This window comes from Lithobates pipiens, unplaced genomic scaffold (genome assembly GCF_037356315.1).
Source record: "Lithobates pipiens isolate NorthernLeopardFrog02 unplaced genomic scaffold, aLitPip1_a1.2 Scaffold_27, whole genome shotgun sequence".
Lineage (NCBI taxonomy): Eukaryota > Metazoa > Chordata > Amphibia > Anura > Ranidae > Lithobates > Lithobates pipiens.
In genome coordinates, this window is record NW_027507788.1 from 116,424,164 (window position 1) to 116,445,192 (window position 21,029).

Below are 21,029 nucleotides of genomic sequence, written 5' to 3' on the forward strand. Positions count from 1 at the left end.
CTGCGATTATCCCGGTTGCTTGTACACCTTTTTCTACCACACCATTTCCTTCCATTACACTTTCTTTCGGTCTGCTTGGATACAGCACTCTGTGAACAGTCGGCTCCCCCCCCCCCCCCCTCTTTAGCAATGACCTTTTATGTTAATGACTCTTCTGGACAACTGTCAAGTCAGCAGTCTTCCCCATGATTGTGTAACCTACTGAACCAGACTGAGACCATTTAAAGGCTCAAGAAACCTTTACAGGTGTTTTGAGTTAATTATCTGATTAGTCTACAATATTGAACTGTTTCACTATTTTTATTTTACTATTTACCAATTTTCTGAGATACTGAATTTTTGGTTTTCACTAGCTGTGAGCTATAATCATCAAAATTAAAAAACACGCTTGAAATAGATCAAACAAATCAATCCTATATAAGTTTCACTTTTTCAAACGAATTACTGAAATTCACTTTTTGATATTCTCATTTTCTGAGATGCACCTGTATAATCTTAAATTAGTAATTTGTCCAAAATCATTGTAGTTCCTTTTTAACCAATTTTATTATCCTGCTCTAGCCAAAGGACGGCTACAGCGTGATGCTATAGTTCTAGGAGGGCGTCCATAGATGTCCTCCCAGAACCCTGCCCCCCGGGCCACGCATCGGGTATGCTCTGTGACTTTTGTGTTCTTCAGACAGAACTGATCGCATGTAAACAGACTTGCCAGTTATCGGCAGTGGGTAAATCATGCGCTGTCTGTGTGAGGGAAAGGGTGCCGATAACTGCCAAGGTTGTCGGCACACTATTTACACTGCAGCCCCATCAGCGCACATCAGTGAAGAAGAAAAAATATTTTTTTGCTAAATTTTATAACTAAAACTTGAGAGGTGTGTGTAATAAAAAAAAAAAATAATAATAATAATAAAAAAAAATAAATAAAAAAAAAAAAAAAAATATATATATATATATATATATATATATATATATATATATATATATATATATATATATATATATATATATATATATATATATATATATATATATATATATATATATAAAAATTTTTTTTTAAGAATCATGCTTACCTTGGTGGGTGCAGCATTGGTCCCCCGGCTCCTCTAACACTGAGAACTGAGCAGTCGGACACGATTGATCGCTCGGTTCTCAAAGCTCCCTGAGCAAAGTGCTGCTGCCCCTCCACTCACTGGAGCGCTCAGCTGTGGAGGGGGCGAGAGAGGTTGGCTCAGTGTTGCATGACTGTGCAATTGTCATTCAAAGTGCGACTGCTCTGAAAGCTGAAAATTGCTGCTTTTGTGGCGTCAACCATTTGTGCTATTTGTCTAGCAATGAATGGTCATCAACTTTACTAGTTTAGCTGAGCTACTAAAAATGGCTTAGCCTTGTTCTGTCACTTAAATGGGTTGTAAAGGAATTTATTTTTTTTTATTATTTTTTTTTAAATAACAAGCATGTTATACTTGCCTCCTCTGTGCAAGGGTTTTGCACAGAGTGGCTCCCGATCCTCCTCTTCTTGGGTCCCCCTCAGTGGCGCTCCTAGCTCCTCCCCACATGGAGTGCCCCTCGGAGACCCGCATTCTAAGGGGACACCCATGCGGCATGCTCCTGAGTCCTGCTGCATCCATTGACAGACAGCAGGATTCCGCCCAGCCCCGGATCCTGAGTCACTGGATTTAATTGACAGCAGCAGGAGCCAATGGCTGCGCTGTTATCAATCTATCCAATGAGGACCCGAGACAGTGGCTGGAGCTGCTGTGCTCGTCCCTGTCGATGGAATGATGGGGTTCACGAAAGTAAGAGGGTCTCGGGAGCTGCTGTGCTACAGAAGGTTTTTCACCTTAAAGTGGAGGGCCACCCTGAAAAAAAAAATACATTAAAAAATAAAATGGATTTTTTTTTTTTTTTAACTTACCAGAAATGCCTGTTGCTAGGCACATCATCCTAATCTGCCTCTTCCTCCTCCGGAGATCTTCTTTTTTTTCTCTCCTCCGTGCGGCATCTTCTGGGTAATGGGTCGTGCTGTGTTCTGGGAACTGTGTGTCCCAGAACACAGCGCGCCCCATTCACAAAGCGCTGCGCAGTAGGAAACGGGCAGTGAAGCCGCAAGGCTCCACTGCCTGTTTCCCTTAGTTGAAATGGCAGCGCCGAGAGCCAAGGGACGAGTCAGCCTCGGGCGGCCGACATCGCGGGCGCCCTGGATAGGCAAGTGTGTTTATTAAGTCAGCAGCTACAGTGTTTGCAGCTGCTGACTTTTAATATATATTTTTTTTAAACCGGCCCTCCTCTTTAACTATTGTAACATTTTGTTTAAGTTTAAAATGAATTAATTATTTTTTGTTCAAAATGTAACTGTATTCCTTTCTACATATTTCAATTTGTAATCTACTTCTTATTAATCGGAACAATCTTGAAAGTTTTTGTAAACGTACTTTGTGAAGATCCCCGGACATTTTCTTTTTGAAGTGTGACATGTAGTCGCTCTGCCCTGTGATAAGGCACTTCTGTTTTACACATTTCAGAGCCTTCCATCTGAACTACAGAGGTGCTGAGAGTAGCAGTTTCAGGCAGCAGAGCCAGTTCAAGGATCACTGTGTGCAGGCAGAAAGCTACTATGGGATATTTAGTCTATAAAATAGATGGCGGAAGAAAAGCTGTAGTCATGGCATGAATGTAGATTTGTCAAGTAAGCGTATATTAGACTGTCAAAAACAAATTGGTATTTTTTTTTTTTTTTTTTTTCCACAGTGCTGATGATCTAAAACCAAAATGTATGTTGTGATCATAAAACTTTAGGCAGGCAGCTGTGTGGATCGTCTACATCTGATTTACTGGAAATGTCCAAAATGTTTCTATTTTAAAAAAAAAGTGATAACGTAAATAAATCGCTGCTTGGCTGCCCTGATGCTTACTGAACACAGGAGATTGCCCACCACACAGATCACCCACCTAATGTGGATGCCATTCAAAGAACGCTTTACATTTTCACAATGCCTGCAAAGCTTTCTCTGGATGAGGTGGAGATCGTGATGTCACCATCCTGCTTTTCCACCTTGTCAAAAATGCAAAGCGTTTGCTACGTGGTGCCTGTACCAAGCAAGCCAATTCATCTGTTCACAATGCAGCAGGGCAGCTGCTCGGCACAGCACCTGGAAGCGAGTGGCGATCACTGGAGTAGCTGTGCCTAGTACAACGATCTCCAGCTTCCACAAGGATCGCCAAGCTATGGTAGTTGCATAGTTACACTAGTCCAAGCACCAGTAACTATATAAAACTATACCAGATCTGGAATTCATCTCTAAAGTAAAGATGTCAAAAGAAATATGAGGGGATACTGCTATAGGGGGCTCACCTACTTCTAAGAATGTGAAAATGCTTTTCACCTGTCTTCTGTGTTTAGCCAATGGCTTCAAGTGTTAAAGCTGATTACCATGACGTTTGAAGCTTAAATATTTTGACCATTACCTTCACTACCTGCTGTGTGCTTTGTATAACCTCCGCTACATTCAGTATACAGCGCTATGTTCTGGCATCGGGATGGGAGCTCTCAGTCCCACTCCTGGGACAACATTTTAAACATAGTACAGTGACTGTTTTTTTTTTTTGTGTCACTATTGATGATCATGTCAGATTGCCTGCCATACTATCACAGGCCCACTATAATTCACTGATCACCACCATATATTAGTATTTAAAAAACATCCATTATATATAGACTTATTGTGACCTTTTAAAAAAAAAAAAAAAAAAGTAGCAGAATATATTTTTGGCCTAAATTCATAAAGAGGCTACGGTAATTGATTAAAAAAAAAATTTTAATTGAACAATATTGGCAAGTAGTTGCAAAACATTACTTTCCAACAGTGGGACCCCCTGCTCTGAAATTGTCATAAGATTATTGGCGTTTACTACAAGGATCCTGTCAAAGGAGGGGGTCCTATATGTGAGAATATGCTAAGATGACCCAGTATGGCAACAGATTAACATTCATATACCCACACTGACGTGGGAGGAAGTACACAGAGGAAATCACACGATATAGGGGAAAAGCATGTTCGACCTGATTTATATTAGAAACATCTTTTGAGGTGAGAGCGGTATAACATTGGTGGGGGGATAGGAGCGCTACAAATACAACAACCCTAGAGTATTCACCAGTGGAAGAGATTGATATAAAATGGACACAGGATACTAGTTTGTTTTTTTTGTTTGTTTTTTAGTGTATATATTTTTAAGAAAATGTGTTTTACTTAGTGAAAAGTTTTTTTTTTTTTCTGATCATAAAAAAAATTCATATATTTGTATGGATTACACATTTGTTTTGTTTTGCACACAATGTACTTTATTGAATATATGAGATCTACACATGCAAGGATTGCACATATTTGTTTTGATCTTCACGCATTGCACTTTATTGTACGTATGAGATTTGCACATTGTAAGGATTGTACAGATAAAGATTGGTAATTCATGTTGCACAGGCACAGTTTCCTGATTTAATCTTATTGAAATATGTTTTATAACGGGAAAAAAAAAATGCGCTAAATTTTTCATCTTTATTTATTTTTTGATGCAAAAAAATAAAAAGCCCAGTGGTGATCAAATACCGCCAAAGGACAGCTCTATTTGTGGGGGAAAAAATATGACATAAATGTAATTTGGGTACAGTATTTCATGACCACACAATTGCAAGCTAAAATAGCACAGTGCCAAATAGCAAAAAATGCCCTGGTCATGAAAGGGCAAAATCTTCCGTAGCTCAAGTCATTACGTGGGCAAGCTGAAGCAAGTATGCATTATGGCAGTGGCTGCAGTTAAAAAAAACAAAAAAAAAAAAAACATGTATATGACTTTGTGTTTACTAAAAGATCATAAAATACTCTTGCAGGCTTTTAGAATTCTGTTCAAAATGTTAGCAATCTCAGATCTGTGATATTGTGGTAATTTCTGTCTGCACAATTTATGCATTTTAGTTTTTTCTTTGTGTTGTGAGAGAATGTAAGTGGGAATGAGACAATGCCCTAAATCAGGGGTAGGCAACCTCGGCACGCCAGCTGTGGTGAAAATACAAATCCCATCATGCCTCTGTCTCTAGAAGTCATGCCTGTAATTGTCAGGGTCTTGCAATGTCTCATGGGACTTGTAGTTTCACCACAGCTGGAAGACTGAGGTTACCTACCCCTGTCCTAAATTAAACCATGAACCTAAAATTAAGGATTGCTCATTGTGCTATGTAATCTAAAATTACGCTTATGTGGTATCCTATTAGAAAAGTCTGGTCAACTTTATTTTGTACAAAATCTCTATTGCAAATTTACATAAAAAATGGTGTTGAAAAAGAATATACAAAAGTGCATTTGTTTTTGTAATGTTTGTTTTCCTAATTTTAAAGCCTAGGAGATCATATATATGTTGAGTTCTTCTTCCACAATAAATCCTTTATCTGTCTTAACAAAGGAAATGTTGGGGCGAACTACAGAAGATAAAATGTGGTCAAGTACAGAGCCAGCGCATCTCAACTTAAAAAAAAAAAAAAAAAAAAGGCACAGGGACTGAGAGGTGGTTAAAGAGGAACTTGTGTGTGTGTGTGTGTGTGTGTGTTTTGTTTTTTTTAGTCAGCAACTACAAATACTGTAGGCTGCTGACTTTTAGGAAATGGGCTCTCACCAGCCGAGGGATCCAGCGCAGTCTTCACCGGATCCCTGGCACCACCAGCAGTAGGAAGCCAGCTGTGACTTTCTGCTGTTGCGCTGCCAGCTCCCTACTAAGACCTCACTGCGCTGATTGGTTCCACAGCCTCGTGGGACATAACGTGTCCTAGGAGCTTGTGGGTGGGGAGAAGGCGAACATGGAAGCGGGTGCCCACTCCACTCTCAATGAAAGTTATCAAGTACAGAGCCAACACATCTCATGCTAATGAAAAGGCACAGGGACTGAAGTGGTTAAAGAGGAACTTCAGAACTAAGTGAAGGTCTGCTTTTAAGTTCCTAAAATACGCTCCCGAGATGGAGTCTCACTGAAGAGGCCGGGGTGCATGTAGTGTCTTGCAACATCTGTCTAGGACATATGCTAAATTCTTGGTGACTCTGAGAGCGTACGCATTTTAGGTTGATCTCTTTTATGGTTTCCCATGAATCGTCTGGTTCTCCCCCCCCCTCTTTTTAGAAATTGTTGTATCTTTTATTCTCTAAGTACAGAAATAAAAATGACCAAATATATTTAAAAACCATGGTAGACGCCAGATGTTGACATATTCCTTTTGGCACAGCTTTCCTTTTTAATCTGAAAAAGCCCTTGTAGTAAAGATTTAATTTTACAGCTTGAAGTTAAACATATTATTCTTCCAACTACTCAAGTCCTTTGCACAAAAAGTGAAATTCTGGAAGTACATTTTTGCAGAGGTCTCCCTTGCCCTCCCCAGCACCCATAGTAGTTAAAATGGACCGTTCAAGTCTGCATGTCTAAATTCCAGACATATAATATTTAAACATATATACAGTACATTTTTTTTTTTTTTGTAAATAAAGCTATACCATTCAAAAAGTGGTCCTTGAGCTCTAGTTAAAGTGGCTGTAAAGGTAGAAGGCATTCTCTGCATTAAGGTAAAAAAAACCCTGTGTGCCACTGCCAACCACCCCGCCCACCTCCTTGTACTTGAGCCCAATCTCAATCCAGCACTGTGCCCGAGAGCAGCAGCTCTCCGCTTTCTCTCACTTCACTGGATGTGGAGGCATCATCAAAGCCATTTACAATCACTTTAGGTGAATTTACCTATGCTGAGAGGTTGTCTGTGTGCTGCAGGCAAGAGGAAGCATTATGCGCTGTACACACGATCCGAAAATCGTACGAAAAATGCTGCATTCAAATCGATCGTGCGATAATTGGATCGTTAGTACAGAGCTTTTGAGAAACAATCAGGATAGTTCATCTGATATTATTCTATCCGACATGCATGGAAATTTTTTTCATACAATGCCAGATTTTACCATTTTCGTTTAACCACTTGCCGACCAGCGCACGACGATGTACATCGACAGAATGGCACGGGCAGGCAAATGGGCGTACATGTATGTCCCTTTTAAATTTGCCGCCCTGCCATCGGGAGCGCGCCGCCGGCGGCGCGCCCCAGCGCTGGTCGGGACCCCCGTGAGTCCGGTCGCGGGACCCGCGGACTCGATCGCCGCGGGCATCCCCACGATCGTCTCACGGAGCGGCCAAATGAAGAAATGCTGTTGTAAACAGCATTTCTTCATTCTGCCTAGCAACTAGTGACGGTGATCTCTTCATGTGATTGGAGCAGAGATCAGTGTTCACTAAATGAAAGCCCAACCCCCCCACAGTTAGTAACACACCCCTAGGAACACTTAACCCCTACACTGCCACTCACTGGTTAACCCCTTCACTGCCAGTGTTATTTACACAGGAATCGCTGCATTTGTATAGCTGTGATTACTGTATAAATGACAATGGTCCCAAATATGTGTCAAAAATGTCCGATGGGTCCCCCACAATGTCGCAGTCACAATAAAAATCGCTGATCGCCACCATTACTAGTAAAAAAAAATAATAAAAAATTATTATTAAAAATGCTATAAAACTATCCCTATTTTGTAAACGCTATAACTCTTGCGCAAACCAATCAATAATCGCTTATTGCGATTTTTTTTTTTTTTTTTTTTACCAAAAATATGTAGAAGAATACGTATCGGCCTAAACTGAGGGAAAAAAATTTTTTTTGATATATTTTTGGGGGATATTTATTATAATAAAAAGTAAAAAATAATGTGTTTTTTTTCAAAATTGTCGCTCTATTTTTGTTTAACGCAAAAAATAAAAACCGCAGGGGTGATCAAATACCACCAAAAGAAAGCTCTATTTGTGGGAAAAAAAGGACGTCAATTTTGTTTGGGAGCCACGTCGCACAACCGCGCAATTGTCAGTTAAAGCGACGCAGTGCCGAATCGCAAAAAGTGGTCTGGTCTTTGACCAGCAAATTGGTCCGGTCTGAAAGTGGTTAATCAGTAGCGCTGTTGTTAGAAAATGCAATACAAATGCATTACAACACATTACAAGAATTTTTGTGACTTTAGTAAATTCATCAGATTCGATGTGAGATTAGCATGCAAAAAAAAGTGTGATGTTTCATCAGATAATCTCATTCTGTTTACAGGGCATTAGTGTACCATCTCAATGTGAGCACTCGACTGCCACATTGTGACGTTAAAGCATTTGAGAGCTGTACAGGTACCAGGATTTACATGGATGTGTCCTCTTTGGGTCCTAAAGGGGATGCCCACCTTGCATAGTATTTGGACAAAGATAGTCTTGTGCTAGAAAGCAAAGCAGATTGAGGCATTGTCAGGGGAGAACTATGATCCTGAGAGGTTCTAAAACGTGTATGTGTTACTCTTGCACATGACTTAGCATGCGAGTATGTAACATGAATAAAATATGATGCTATATATGGAAAAAAAAAAATATATATATATATATATATATATATATATATATATATATATATATATATATATATATATATCTATATATATATATATATATATATATATATCTTGAGGTCAGGCCAGAAGTTTTTTGCTTCCCAGATTGATTTTGTATGGGCTGCCTGAACATGGTTGGATCTATGGGTAGCCTATAGAGTTCTTTGCAGCTGGCTAGCGCTTGAACAGACTTGCTCTAGTAAATGATTAGGAGTGCTCTGGGTCTACTACCTGCCACTCAAGAAGTCTATTCTAAAATGTCTGCCTGATTTTGGGTACAGCAACTTAAACTGGGTTAAGATTTCTAAACAGGTCTTCACCTCAGCGTTGTGGTTATAATATGCAGGTGGCTTCCTTCTGTCTGTTTTGAGTGTAACATTGTACTTTGGGGGGGCTGCCTACATTGCTGCTGTGCATCCTTTAGGCTTCATGTACACGGGTCGTTGTTCAACCTCTCCTGAACAATTCATTTAACTGGACAGCAAGAAACTGGCGTCTAAAAACGTCTGTTTAGCCGCGTTTACATCTAGAAGTGTTTTTCATTTTTGCCCATTTAAAAAAAAAAAAAAAAAAAAAAACTCCTGTAAACTAAACATCAGTTGCTGCCTTTGGCATTTGAAAAGCCTCTAAACACAACTGCCTAGAAACGACTAAATGAACCTGTGTACATGTAATAAAATAACAGGAGAGTTCAGGTGCAGTTGAAAAAAATGCCCAACTTCTCCTAAATGTCTGTTTACCAGCAGCAGTGTACATGAGGCCTTAGATAGCGACACAACCTCTTCGCTGGGTCATTCACAAAATGCCCACAGGACTAGTTTTGCAGTGTGTTAATGGGATTTATTAATGCTCATTTTTGGCTGTAGTAACTAAAAAAAAAAAAAAATAATTCTTGAAAGAATGAAATGTTAAATGTTAAAGGCAATCAACCTTTCTAAGTACTTTTGGATTACTTTCGACAAGTCTCCTATGGCATTATTAACCACTTCAGCCCCTGACCATTTTGCTGGCCAAAGACCAGACCACTTTTTGCGATTCGGCACTGCGTCGCTTTAACTGACAATTGCGCGGTCAGGCGACGTGGCTCCCAAACAAAATTGATGTCCTTTTTTCCCCCACAAATGAAGGCAACGCTTCGCTTCCTGTTTCCCATACTACAGATTGATATATCTGCTAGGAGTGCTGACATTGGGGGTTATTTACAAAAGGCAAATCCACTTTACATACAAGGAAAATAAACAGCATTTTAGCTTGCACATGATTGGATGATAAAATCAGCAGAGCTTCCGCTTATTTCAGATCTACCCTTTAGATCTACAGCAACTGCACTTCCAAATGCACTTTCAGTGCACTTTGTACTTGTAGTGCAAGTGGATTTGCCTTTTCGTAAATAACCCCCATTGTGCCCTTATAATAAAAGTCAGCAGCTACTGTATTTGTAGCTGCTGACTTTAAATTTTTTTTTTTTTTTTTACAGACTGGAACTTCTTTTTTTTTTTTCACTTTTAAAAGTTTATTAAAGAGAATGAAGTACAAAACAAATGAAGCAAAATAGCGATGTGTACATCACATATGGTACAGAATGTCATTGAAGCATTCAATCAAAAAGGCAGAAATATACCAGATTCTTCCGCGGGCTGGGGTCCTCAGTGCTACCTCGTATGTAGAATTCAAAAATCAGGCCAAGTTTGTTGCCAAACCCAGCCCTACCCCACAGCCCAGCTCTTAGATTTCACATTTTTTACACATTCAGGTTAGAAAAGAGATGAAAAAGAAACGTAAGGGGGGGATTGAGAGGAAAAGACATAATGGAAGGTGGGGAAGGAATTTATGTAGGGGCGGGTGAGAAGGACGTCTCAGATCAGGGAGCCACCCGCGTCTCCAGAGTTAATGTTTATTCCCTACTAGTACCAGCAGATCTAGCGGGAAAGCGAGCTATTGGTGCACCAAATTTTGGTAATCACGAGAGTGTCTGAAGACAAACCATGGAGACCAAATTGCATGAAAACGGTCCACTTTTTCCTCAGCCTGAGCCCTAGTATCCTCCATCTCGCAGATGTAGGCTATTTTTAGTAGCCAGTCTTTTGTGGTGGGGACTTGGGACGATTTCCATAGTATTGGTATGAGAGATTTGGCCGCATTCAAAAGGTGCCTGGTGAGCGAATTTTTGTATTTCCTGAACGAAGAGTTTGAAATGTGCAGTAGGCAGCAGGCCGCATCAAGTTTAAGTTTAGTCTCCGTCATTTTGTATGTCAGCTCTTTCACTCTATCCCAGAACACGCTAATGCGATCACATTGCCACCAGATGTGAATTAAAGTTCCCCTTTCCCCACCACATCGCCAGCACGCCTCTGAAGTCTGTGGGTACCATTTATGCAGTTTCGCCGGTGTTGCATACCAGTGCGTTAAGATTTTATATGCAGTTTCCAGCATCTTGGTACTCAAAGAGCATTTATGGGCCAGGGTACAGGCTTGGCTCCATTGAGCATCTGTGTCGTCACTCCCAGGTCATCTGACCATCTCTGTCTCAAACTGCCTGTGTCTGGGGCTTTCCTGTTGGTCAACCATTTGTAGGCCACCGTCTTAGTCCTTGGCACCTGTTCTCCTTTCAGACACAATGCCTCTACCTCTGTGTGTTCCCTAGAAAAGTCTCTACTGTGGGTGCCCGTGGAGACAGTCCTGGACCTGGAAATATGTCCACCAGGATAGGGTGGGTAGTTTGCCCACCTCCTTTAAGTTGGACAAGTCCCTGATTTGTCGGTTATGGAAGCATTGACCCGCTAAGAGGGGCTGCCCCCTCTCCCCAGAAAACAGGGAGTGGTTGCCCATTCCCGGAGAGAAATCTGGATTTCCCCATAAAGGTGTCAAGGGGCCCAAGGGGGATGTGAACGTGTTTGTTGACTTCTGTTTCGTGAGTTGGTGTATTATGCTTAATGTGGTGCCCACTGTCAGGTGATCCTTTGTTTTATTTGGTAGCCTGGCAAAGGGAATCCAGGGGGAGAATCGCAGGGGAGTCGGGCTAAGCGCTTGTTCTATCATTATCCAGTCCTTGACCTCTGCATGGCAGTGCCAGTCGACCACTCGTGCAACGTGAGAAGCTTGGTAGTACCTACCGTAATCTGGGATGCCCATCCCCCCTTCCGACTTGCCCCTCGTTAAGAGTGAGAATTTAACACGGGGAGGTTTATGGGCCCAGATGAAGCGCATCTGAATAGTTTGAAGGGATTTAAAAAAGCTGTGTGGTATCTTTATGGGCAGAGTGCGTAGTAAATATAAAATTTTTGGCAGGACGGTCATTTTACATATGGCCGCCCTGCCAAACCAGGAGAAATAGCCAGAGTGCCATCTAGTAAGGTCTTGTTCAATCATTTTAAGAAGTGGAGGAAATTTTTTTGCAAAGAGCGACGACAGTTTAGGCGTCAACATCACTCCCAAGTACTTGATAGCATGGGTCTCCCACTTAAAAGGGCTGTTAGCTTGTGCGGATTGTGAGATGTGCTCAGGGAGGGAGATATTCATCGCTTCCGATTTGGTGTAGTTGATTTTCATGTTCGACAGGAACCCGTAGTTGTTGAATTCTTTCATGAGAGCAGGAATGGAGATGTGCGGCCTGGTTATAAAAAACATAAGATCGTCCGCGAAAGCGGCAACCTTGTACTCTTTTCCTCCTACCTGGTAGCCACCAACATTCTCGTTGGCTATCACGCAGCGGATAAAGGGCTCTAAAGTGAGAATAAACAATAAGGGTGAGAGGGGACAGCCTTGTCTAGTGCCGTTGCGAATGTCTAATTTGTTCGGGAGAGTACCGTTAATTTTTAGCTGTGCCGACGGGTTTTGGTATAGAGACATTATCCAAGACATCATCTCGGAGCCCAGTCCCACTTGCCTGCATGTCTCGAACATGAAATCCCATGCCACCCGATCGAAGGCCTTCTCCGCATCCGTGGACAGGAGAAGGCCCTCGATCCCAAGCTCCCCAGAAGCATGGACCGAATTCAACACTTTCGTGACATTATCTCTCGCCTCCCTCCCTGGCATGAAACCCACCTGGTCCGGGTCTATCAAGTTATGTAGTAGGGGCTTTAACCTGTTAGAGATGATTTTGGCTAGTAATTTAGCGTCAATGTTTAGGAGGGAAATAGGCCTGTAGCTGGCGCAATGCAGGGGGGTCCTTCCCCGGTTTGGGTAAGACAGTAACGTAAGCTGACAGAAACTCCGAGGGGACCTGGCGCGGCTTCGAAAGAGAGTTCAAGGCTGTCCTAAGGTGTGGTCCCAATTTATCCAAAAAGGTCTTGTAATATATGGCCGTAAGCCCGTCAGGGCCTGGGCTCTTGCCCGGCTTAAGGTCCTTAACTGCAAGTTGAAGTTCTAGTGAGGTGATGGGGAGGTTTAAAGATTCGCTAACTTCTGCTTGGAGCGACGGGATACCCGAGCGCCTAATGTAGTCTCTAATCGCCTGTAGTCTGTCTCCCTGCACATCCTGAGGCCTATGTTGGGGTGGGAGGTTGTAGAGGTTGGAGTAGAACTTCTGAAAGTGACGGGCTATGTCTTCACAGGTCCTATCTATAGCACTACGAATACCCGCTATGGTGGTAACAAAGCCATGGCCCTTTCAGCGCTCTAGCGAGGAAACGTCCCGTTTTGTCCCCCTGCTCATAGTACAGTTTGTTTTTGAAGTAGAGAATACGTCTAGTCTTAGAGTCTAGAATCAGTTTAAGGGCCTTCCTTGCATCAAGAAGGGCAGTCGCCGACTGCACAGATAGGGATTGTTTGTGTAAAGTTTCTAGGCGTTTGATCGTCTGTGTCAAGTTCAGTACATCTTTATCCCGTTCCCTCTTCTTTCGGGCACCCAGCCTAATGAACTCCCCCCTCATATAGCACTTGTGGGCTTCCCAAATCATCATGGGATCCATTCCCGGCGTTACATTATGACCAAAGAACTCAGTCAATTTATCATTAAGCTCAGGTAGCAACGCCGGGTCTGATATGAGGGAGGAGTTCAGTCGCCACGCACCTCTGCCTCTAGTCGTGTCCGTCCAGTCCAGGCACGAGGAAATGGGGGCATGGTCTGAAATGGTCTGGATTCCTATACAGGCCTCTCTTACCAAGTGGAGGTCTCTCCTGGACACGAACAAATAGTCAATCCTTGAGTATCGGTTGTGGGGTATTGAATAAAATGAGTAATCCCTGTCGTCTGGGTGAAGGAAGCGCCACGTATCCACCAGGTCCAGGGAGTGCAAAAGTGTTTTAATTTTCTTAAGTATTCTAAAGGTTATATAGGTTTTCCCGGTGGAAGTGTCAACTAGGGGATTCAGAGGGATGTTAAAATCGCCGCCAAGAACGAGTCGGCCCACACTAAATCCCTCCAACTCCCTCACCACTTTTTGACAAAAAGTCAGATGGCCTGAGTTGGGGAAATAGACATTAGCCAGCGTGGTAGGCACTCCCATACAATCGCCCTTAATAAAAATGAATCTACCCCCGGGGTCCACCAGCTTGCCCGTGACTTCAAAAGAGGCTTCTCTACTAAGAAGGATGGACACTCCTTTGGACTTGGAGATGTCGTTTGTGGCATGGTGGGCTTCCGTGAAGAGGGAATCTGTCAATTTGGGGACCTGGTTAGTCTTAAAGTGTGTTTCCTGTAAGAAAACTATTTTGGGCCTACCTTTTCTCAGTTCCCTCAGGAGGGCAGAACGCTTCTCAGGAATGTTCAGTCCCTTAACATTGTGGGACACTACCGTGGGTGATCTTCCAAGCCCTGAGTAGGCCATTGTTTGTACCTAGGAGGACGCGTGGGAGTGACAACCACCGGTACTGTTAGGAGGAAGGGACAATTGAGGTATGGAGGTGAACTTCAGATGGCCACCCCACCCGGGACGTCAGCAGGGAGCGGAGGTGGGGAAGGAAAGGGAGGGAGGAGAGGGGATAAAGGGGTAAGGTTCAGAAAAGGTGTTAGAAGAGAAGTAGACAGGTAGAATAGATAGAGCAGGAGTGTAAAATCTCACTTATCCGGGCTATCACTGTCCGGATAAAACTAAGTAGTGTACCGACGCCGGTTAGAGCGTCTAGCCCACTTTAGGGGGACGTGGGAGGTCTGCAGGCAGAGATAGGGTCTGCAGCCCAGTCCTCTTCAAGCAGGGAGGCAGAGGCAAGTAATCAAGCAAAAACAAAAGAAGAAAAAAAATGTACTATCTGAGTAGTGGGTCTGCCTCAACCCTGCCTGTTTGAGCAGCATATAAGATCTAATTATGAGTCATACATCACCAAACTAAATCCGTGGCAAAAAGCCTTCAAAACTAGATGAGCAAGCAACATTGCAAACAGATAACTCCTCCCGCCATCAACATTTAACATAAACAGAAAGCAGCCAGCGGGGACGGTCAAATCAGGGGCATCAAACATGTCCCCGACCCGAGCGCCCCCCCCCCCGCCTTCACACACCCATATGAATACAAAAACTTTCCCAAACAGTATGCTAGTCAAGGCCCACGACCCGCCCCCCCCCCCACCCCGGGTCCAGAGCCCATCAGTTCCAAGGCAAGGAGATCAGAGAACGCATGGCAGTCAAAAAGGGCAAACAAATCCCAGTATTCTTCCTCCAAACCAGGGAAGGGTGGACCCGATAGAGATGGAAGTGTGGGTCAGTGCAGGAGACCCCAACAGATGAGTCTCCAGGGAACAACTGAGTACATTTCTCTTGGGGAGTCACTAGTTGTGGAAATAAAAAAAATAGTAGGGTCAAACTGTATCAAGATCGTCCCCTTGGTGGATGGGGGGGGTCAAAGTTCCCTTAGAAGCTGGAAAAAATAGGGCTGTAGGAAGAGTCCTTCAATCGGGGGAGGCCCGGGGAGACCCGGGAAGGGGGTGAAGGAACCAAAATTCGAACTCATGGAGGAGGGGGGGGGGGGGGGGGCAGACCATAGTCAGCGTCTCCAGGAGGGATCAGTGGGGCCAAAGGTCTCGCATGCCAATGTAAATTAGGATGAGGTTGGAAGTGCAGTGTTTAGAGTGCAGAACAGCGCATCTGATAAGGCATCTGGGGGTTAGTTCTCCTGTAGACTTCGGGAAGCGCGAGCCCTGCTGCGTGGTGTTTCGAGCCCCCGAGCCGTCTCTCCATCCCTGTTTCTGCCGTTTAGAGGAATGCTTATCCGGCGTGATCGGGGGGGAATGCAACGGGCTCCTATCTCCCCGTGTGGGGATAAACTCCTGGTACCACTCGGGAAGAGCAACGCGGTCAAGCTGTAGTGAGTCGCAGAAGTCTGGGAGATCCTCAGGGGAGCGGAGCACATGTTGTTTTCCATTGTGAGTCACTAGGAGTGCAAAGGGGAAGCGCCAGGTGTAATGGATGTCCTTAGCTCTCAGAGCCTCCAGGAGAGGTCGCAGAGCCCTGCGATTCCTCAATGTAATTTGAGACAGGTCCTGGAAAAATTTAATGTGTTCCCCATTAAAGACTATGTGGTCATTTCTACGTGCTTTGGCCATAATCTCTTCTTTAAGGGCAAAGTTATGCAAACAGCAGATAATGTCCCGTGGGGGGAGGGTATCAGGGCCTCTGGCTCTCAGGGCCCTATGCGCCCTGACGAAATCTATGGCTGAGTCCTCTGGTCTCTCCAAGAGGCTGTTAAAGACCCTCTGGAGTGCAGGAACTATTTGGTCCGTACCCACCGATTCGGGGACCCCCCGGACCCTGATATTATTCCTCCTCCCCCTGTTATCGAGATCCTCTAAATGCCTGTTTATCTCGAAGTGCCTGGCATGGGTGGATGCCACGCCGTCTAGTCTTTGAATGGCATGGTCCCTGCCTCTGCCCGCTGTCTCTGCTGTGGCCATCTTTTCTGTGAGAACCAGTAAGTTCGTTTTCAAGTCGGTTATGGCGGCAGAGAAGGAGGCCTTAATGTCCGCCGCGAAGCCGGACATATCTGCATAGGTGAGGGGATGGTCAGGTCCGGTGTGTCTCCTACCTCCTTCCTCCGATGCAGACTGCGAGTCCTCACTGAACTCCTCGTCCCGCTGGGTCGGCGCCATCTTGGCTCCCGTCTGGCTTCTCCGTGTCTCGGCCTGGTTCTTAAAGATTCCCGAGATATTCCTCTCCCTGGAGGTGGCTGTATGTCGGCGAGGTCTGCTGTGCTGTGCTGAGCGGTTCTGCTTGCTCATCGTCAGGCGTTTGGCGGCGATGCAGCTCGCTGAGGCAGGGTGTCTGGCGGAGCTCCTTCACTATGCTGCCATGTCTCCCGCGCGCCAAGCCATGCCCCTGGAACTTCTTTTTAACTTTTGATGTACACCTACATGATCATTTAAAGCTGACCATACATATATAGGATTTTGTTTGTTCAGCCTGTGGGTGAAGGAAAAATCTGACAAATTTCTCCTTCCACTATTTTTTTTTTATTTGTACAGGGGGTCCCCGGGTTACAAACAAGATGGGGACTGTAGGTTTGTTCTTAACTTGAATCTGTTTGTAAGTCGGAACAGGTACAAGTGTAGCTCCAGCCAAAAAATCTATTTTTAAGCTTTTTGGATAACGTAAGGAAGGGTTATCACCCCTGTAACATTTGTTTAGCTGTCTGTGCCCCTGTACAGAAGATTTCACCTCACTTTTTGTCACAATGATAATTGGATTTTGAAAATTTTGGGCTGTTAGGAAAACGAGGATTGGTGGTAAAGCATCAGTGGAGACACCTTTTTCCCCATATTAACTCTTACAGGAGAGAATTTCTTTTCTTAGGGGTAGATTTCCTCTCTCTTCCTGTTATCTCCCTCCGTTTGTAAGTAGGGGACCCCCTGTATTTTTTGTTTTTTAGTAATGCTATGTGAATTGGGATTTGTTACAAATATAAAGTAGGTGTATCAGTTTGGTTGCAGAAGTGGAAGTACACTATAAAAGACCCCCAGTGCGTAAAGAATTATGTAATGTCTTAATATTTCATGTATGTCAGAGTCCATATATTACATATACAGTGTCCCCTCTGTCACTCTGCATATTTATATTATGGTATATGGTCCCTATCGGCTATCTTTCATGGAACCAAAGTTCAGTTTATAGGTCTGCAGGAAATGAATGAAGATGGCTTTGAAATTATGCTTAGATCTTTGAGACCATGTTAATACAGACACTGCCCAAAAAAGGCCAGACTAGATTTGAGTAAGCAATTTGTTCTCATGAAAAAATAGAAATGTCAGTTTTAGCCCTTTTTTCCCCTAAATTGACCATTGCCACAGAAAAAAAAAATATCGGCAGTTATTACTGTGTGGAGTGTGGTTTTGATCTGCGATCAGCAATAAAGGAAACCTCAGCTGTCTTACAGTGGAAAGTATGACATCAACTAAACGTTTCAAAAATGTATGTGAAGGAAATGATAATTTCTTATTTACTGTACATGCATGTAAATGTTCTTTACCCACGTGAAACTTTCCTTTTTTTTTTTTTTTTTTTTTTAGTCTTATGGATTCCTGCTAATATTTAGTGTGTGTATGTAGGTACCAGCGAATTGGAGAAAAGCCAATGTAGCACCAATATTTAACCACTTCCCTTTCATGCATAGTCATATGACGGCGGCAGGAACCCTTTGTCCCTCAGGGCCGCCGTCATATGACGTCTTTTCTCAATGAGCCTCTAGGAGCGGCGTCACTGGGTACATGATGCGTTTGCCCGATGCCCACCATACCTGCGATTGCCCGTGAACACAGCAAGACCGTGGATCTGTGTGTGTGATCACACAGATCCACGTCCTGTCAGAGGAGAGAAGACCGATGGTGTGTTCCCAGTACAGAGGAACACAGATCTATTGCCTCCCCTTGTGAGTCCCCGCCCCCGACAGAATCACTCCCTAGGAAACATAATTAACCCCTCGATCACGTGTTAACCCCTTCCCTGCCAGTCACGTTTTTATAGCACTGATCGCTGTATAAATGTGGTCCCAAAATAGTGTCAAAAGTTTCCGAAGTGTTCACCGCAATATTGCTGTTGCGATAAAAATCGCAGATCGCCGCCATTGCTATTTAAAAAAAAAAATAACAAAAATGCCATAAATGTATCCCCTATTTTGTAGACTCTAACTTTTGTGGAAACCAAACAATATACACTTATTGCGTTTTTTTTTTTTTTTTTTTTTTTTTAACAAAAATATGTAGAAGAATATATATCGGCCTAAACTGAGGAAATACAATTGTTTTCTTTTTTAATGGGATATTTATTAAATATTGTGTGTTTTTTTTTTTTCCCCCCAAAATTGTCGCTTTTTTTTGTTTATAGCGCAAAAAATAAAAACCACAGAGGTGATCAAATATCAAGAAAAGAAAGCTCTATTTGTGGGGGAAAAAATATCAAAATTTGAAATGGGTACAGTCTTGTATGACCGCGCAACTGTCATTCAAAGTGTAACAGCGCTGAAAACTGAAAATTGGTCTGGGCAGGAAGGGGGTGACAATGCCCTGTATTGAAGTGGTTAAAAAGGGCCCAAAATACTTATCTATGAATTAGACCAGTAAGCCTGTCATCAGTATGCAAGCTCTTGAAGGGGATGATAATGGACTATATACAAGATTTTAGTAATGAAAGCGGTATCAGCAGTAATCCGCATGGATTCATGAAGAATCGTTTGGTTTGGAATAATCTATTAACTTTCTATGAGGAAATGAGTTGCCATCTAGATAAAGGAAGGCCCGTAGACTTGGTGTATATGAATTTTTCAAAAGCATTTGACACAGTTCCCCATAAACGTTTACTGTACAAAATAAGGTCCGTTGGCATGGACCATAGGGTGAGTACATGGATTGAAAACTGGCTACAAGGGCGCGTTCAGAGGGTGGTGATAAATGGTGAATATTCGGAATGGTCAGGGGTGGGTAGTGGGGTCCCACAGGGATCTGTGCTGGGACCAATCCAATTTAATTTGTTCATAAACAACCTGGAGGATGGGGGAAGCAGTTCAGTGTCTGTATTTGCAGATGATACTAAGCTAAGCAGGGCAATAACTTCTCCACAGGATGTGGAAACCTTGCAAAAAGATCTGAACAAATTAATGGGGTGGGCAACTACATGGCAAATGGCAATGAGTTGTTTTTTTGGACAGTAAAAGTTTTTATTTAGTTGAAAATCAACAAGAAAAACAGAAAAAAAGATTACAAACAAACCAATGACAGAAAAAATCGTTTTTTGGATATTATTGCATGTCACATGGTTTTGTGGATGTGAGAATCGATCGAGTGTTTCAGGAGTTGTATTGGTGAATAAACCTTCGTCCGAATCATGTATCAATAGAGGGAACTAGTCACATTACAAAGAGGTAACTATCCTAGACTGGTCCCAGCAGTCCCATGGGGGGGGGGAGCATTTTTTTCCTCTTTCCCCCATTTTTATCTATTGTGCTGGTGAAAAATAGACATACAAAATACATTTGGATGAGTTTGTCTCTAGCAGTGATAGTTGTGTTAAAATAGGAGGCATAAATCTTATCCCAAACTTGCTCCACCATATCCAGAATCTCTACCTCTACAGCAACTTTCAACCAACGTCACTTATGTATGCATTCTATGATGTACACCATAGAATACATACAAAATTATAAATGAAACACTGTTTAAATGCTTATAAAGTGAAAAAAAAACATTGTAGTATGCAGTTACAGTAGTCAATCCATTTCACTATATTGGAGGAAACCTTAAGATTTTACAGTTTTCAAGATTGTCAGAACAGTAGACTAGAGGTGGTTGATAATATGGCTGCTTCTTTTATCATATGTTTAGTTCTGTCAGCTATACATTGGGGTGGGTGCATTTTGTTTGTTGTTTTTTTTATTTTATTTTTTTAAACTCCCTTTTTTAGCTTTTTTTTTGTTTTGTTTTTTAACCTAAACTTCTTTTAATGTTATGCAGGTCGTTCGATTGTGCCAGAATCAACGGCTTGCTTTGAAAAACAGCCCACCGTATATTTTGGACCTGCTTCCTGATACCTACCAACACCTTCGCACCATTATGTCTCGCTATGAGGGAAAGATGGAGATGCTTGGTGAAAATGAGTATTTCAGAGTCTTCATGGAAAACCTAATGAAGAAGACAAAGCAAACAATAAGTTTGTTTAAAGAAGGCAAGGAGCGCATGTATGAGGAGAATTCCCAGCCAAGGTTAGTTTCTGCCTGTTTTATTCTTTCAAAGCTTCCTCCTATGTACTTCAGTATTTGTAGACAACTTGATTTTGATTTGAGAAATTTTGTATTACAGTGACTGCTCTAAGGAATCGCTCATCCCATATGGTCCAGGTTCCAATTGCAGTTATGTGTTTACCTAGGCAGTTGTATGTATACGTTCCAGTTAGGGCTGAAACAAATAATCGATTATTAAAATTCATAATCAATTAGTTGGTCATCCGGTTAGTTGGCCTGCATACAGAATGCATTATTTGTTTATATAGTGCAGCATACAACTCAGTACACCATTCATATACGGTATGTCACAAAAAAAGAGTACAACCCTCACATTTTTGTAAATATTTTATTAAATATTTTCATATGACAACACTGAAGAAATTAC

General features: G+C 42.6%; 1 protein-coding gene across 2 annotated transcripts in view; it reads left to right on the plus strand.

Annotated features, from left to right (window-relative positions):
* Nucleotides 1–21,029, plus strand: part of LOC143934084 (E3 ubiquitin-protein ligase CBL-like) — a 175,547-nt gene that overhangs the window by 11,513 nt on the left and 143,005 nt on the right. For both annotated transcript variants that reach the window (XM_077457392.1, XM_077457393.1), the window contains exon 2: nt 20,376–20,623. In XM_077457392.1, the coding sequence (XP_077313518.1) occupies nt 20,376–20,623 (248 nt within the window). The remainder of the gene's footprint in view (nt 1–20,375; nt 20,624–21,029) is intronic.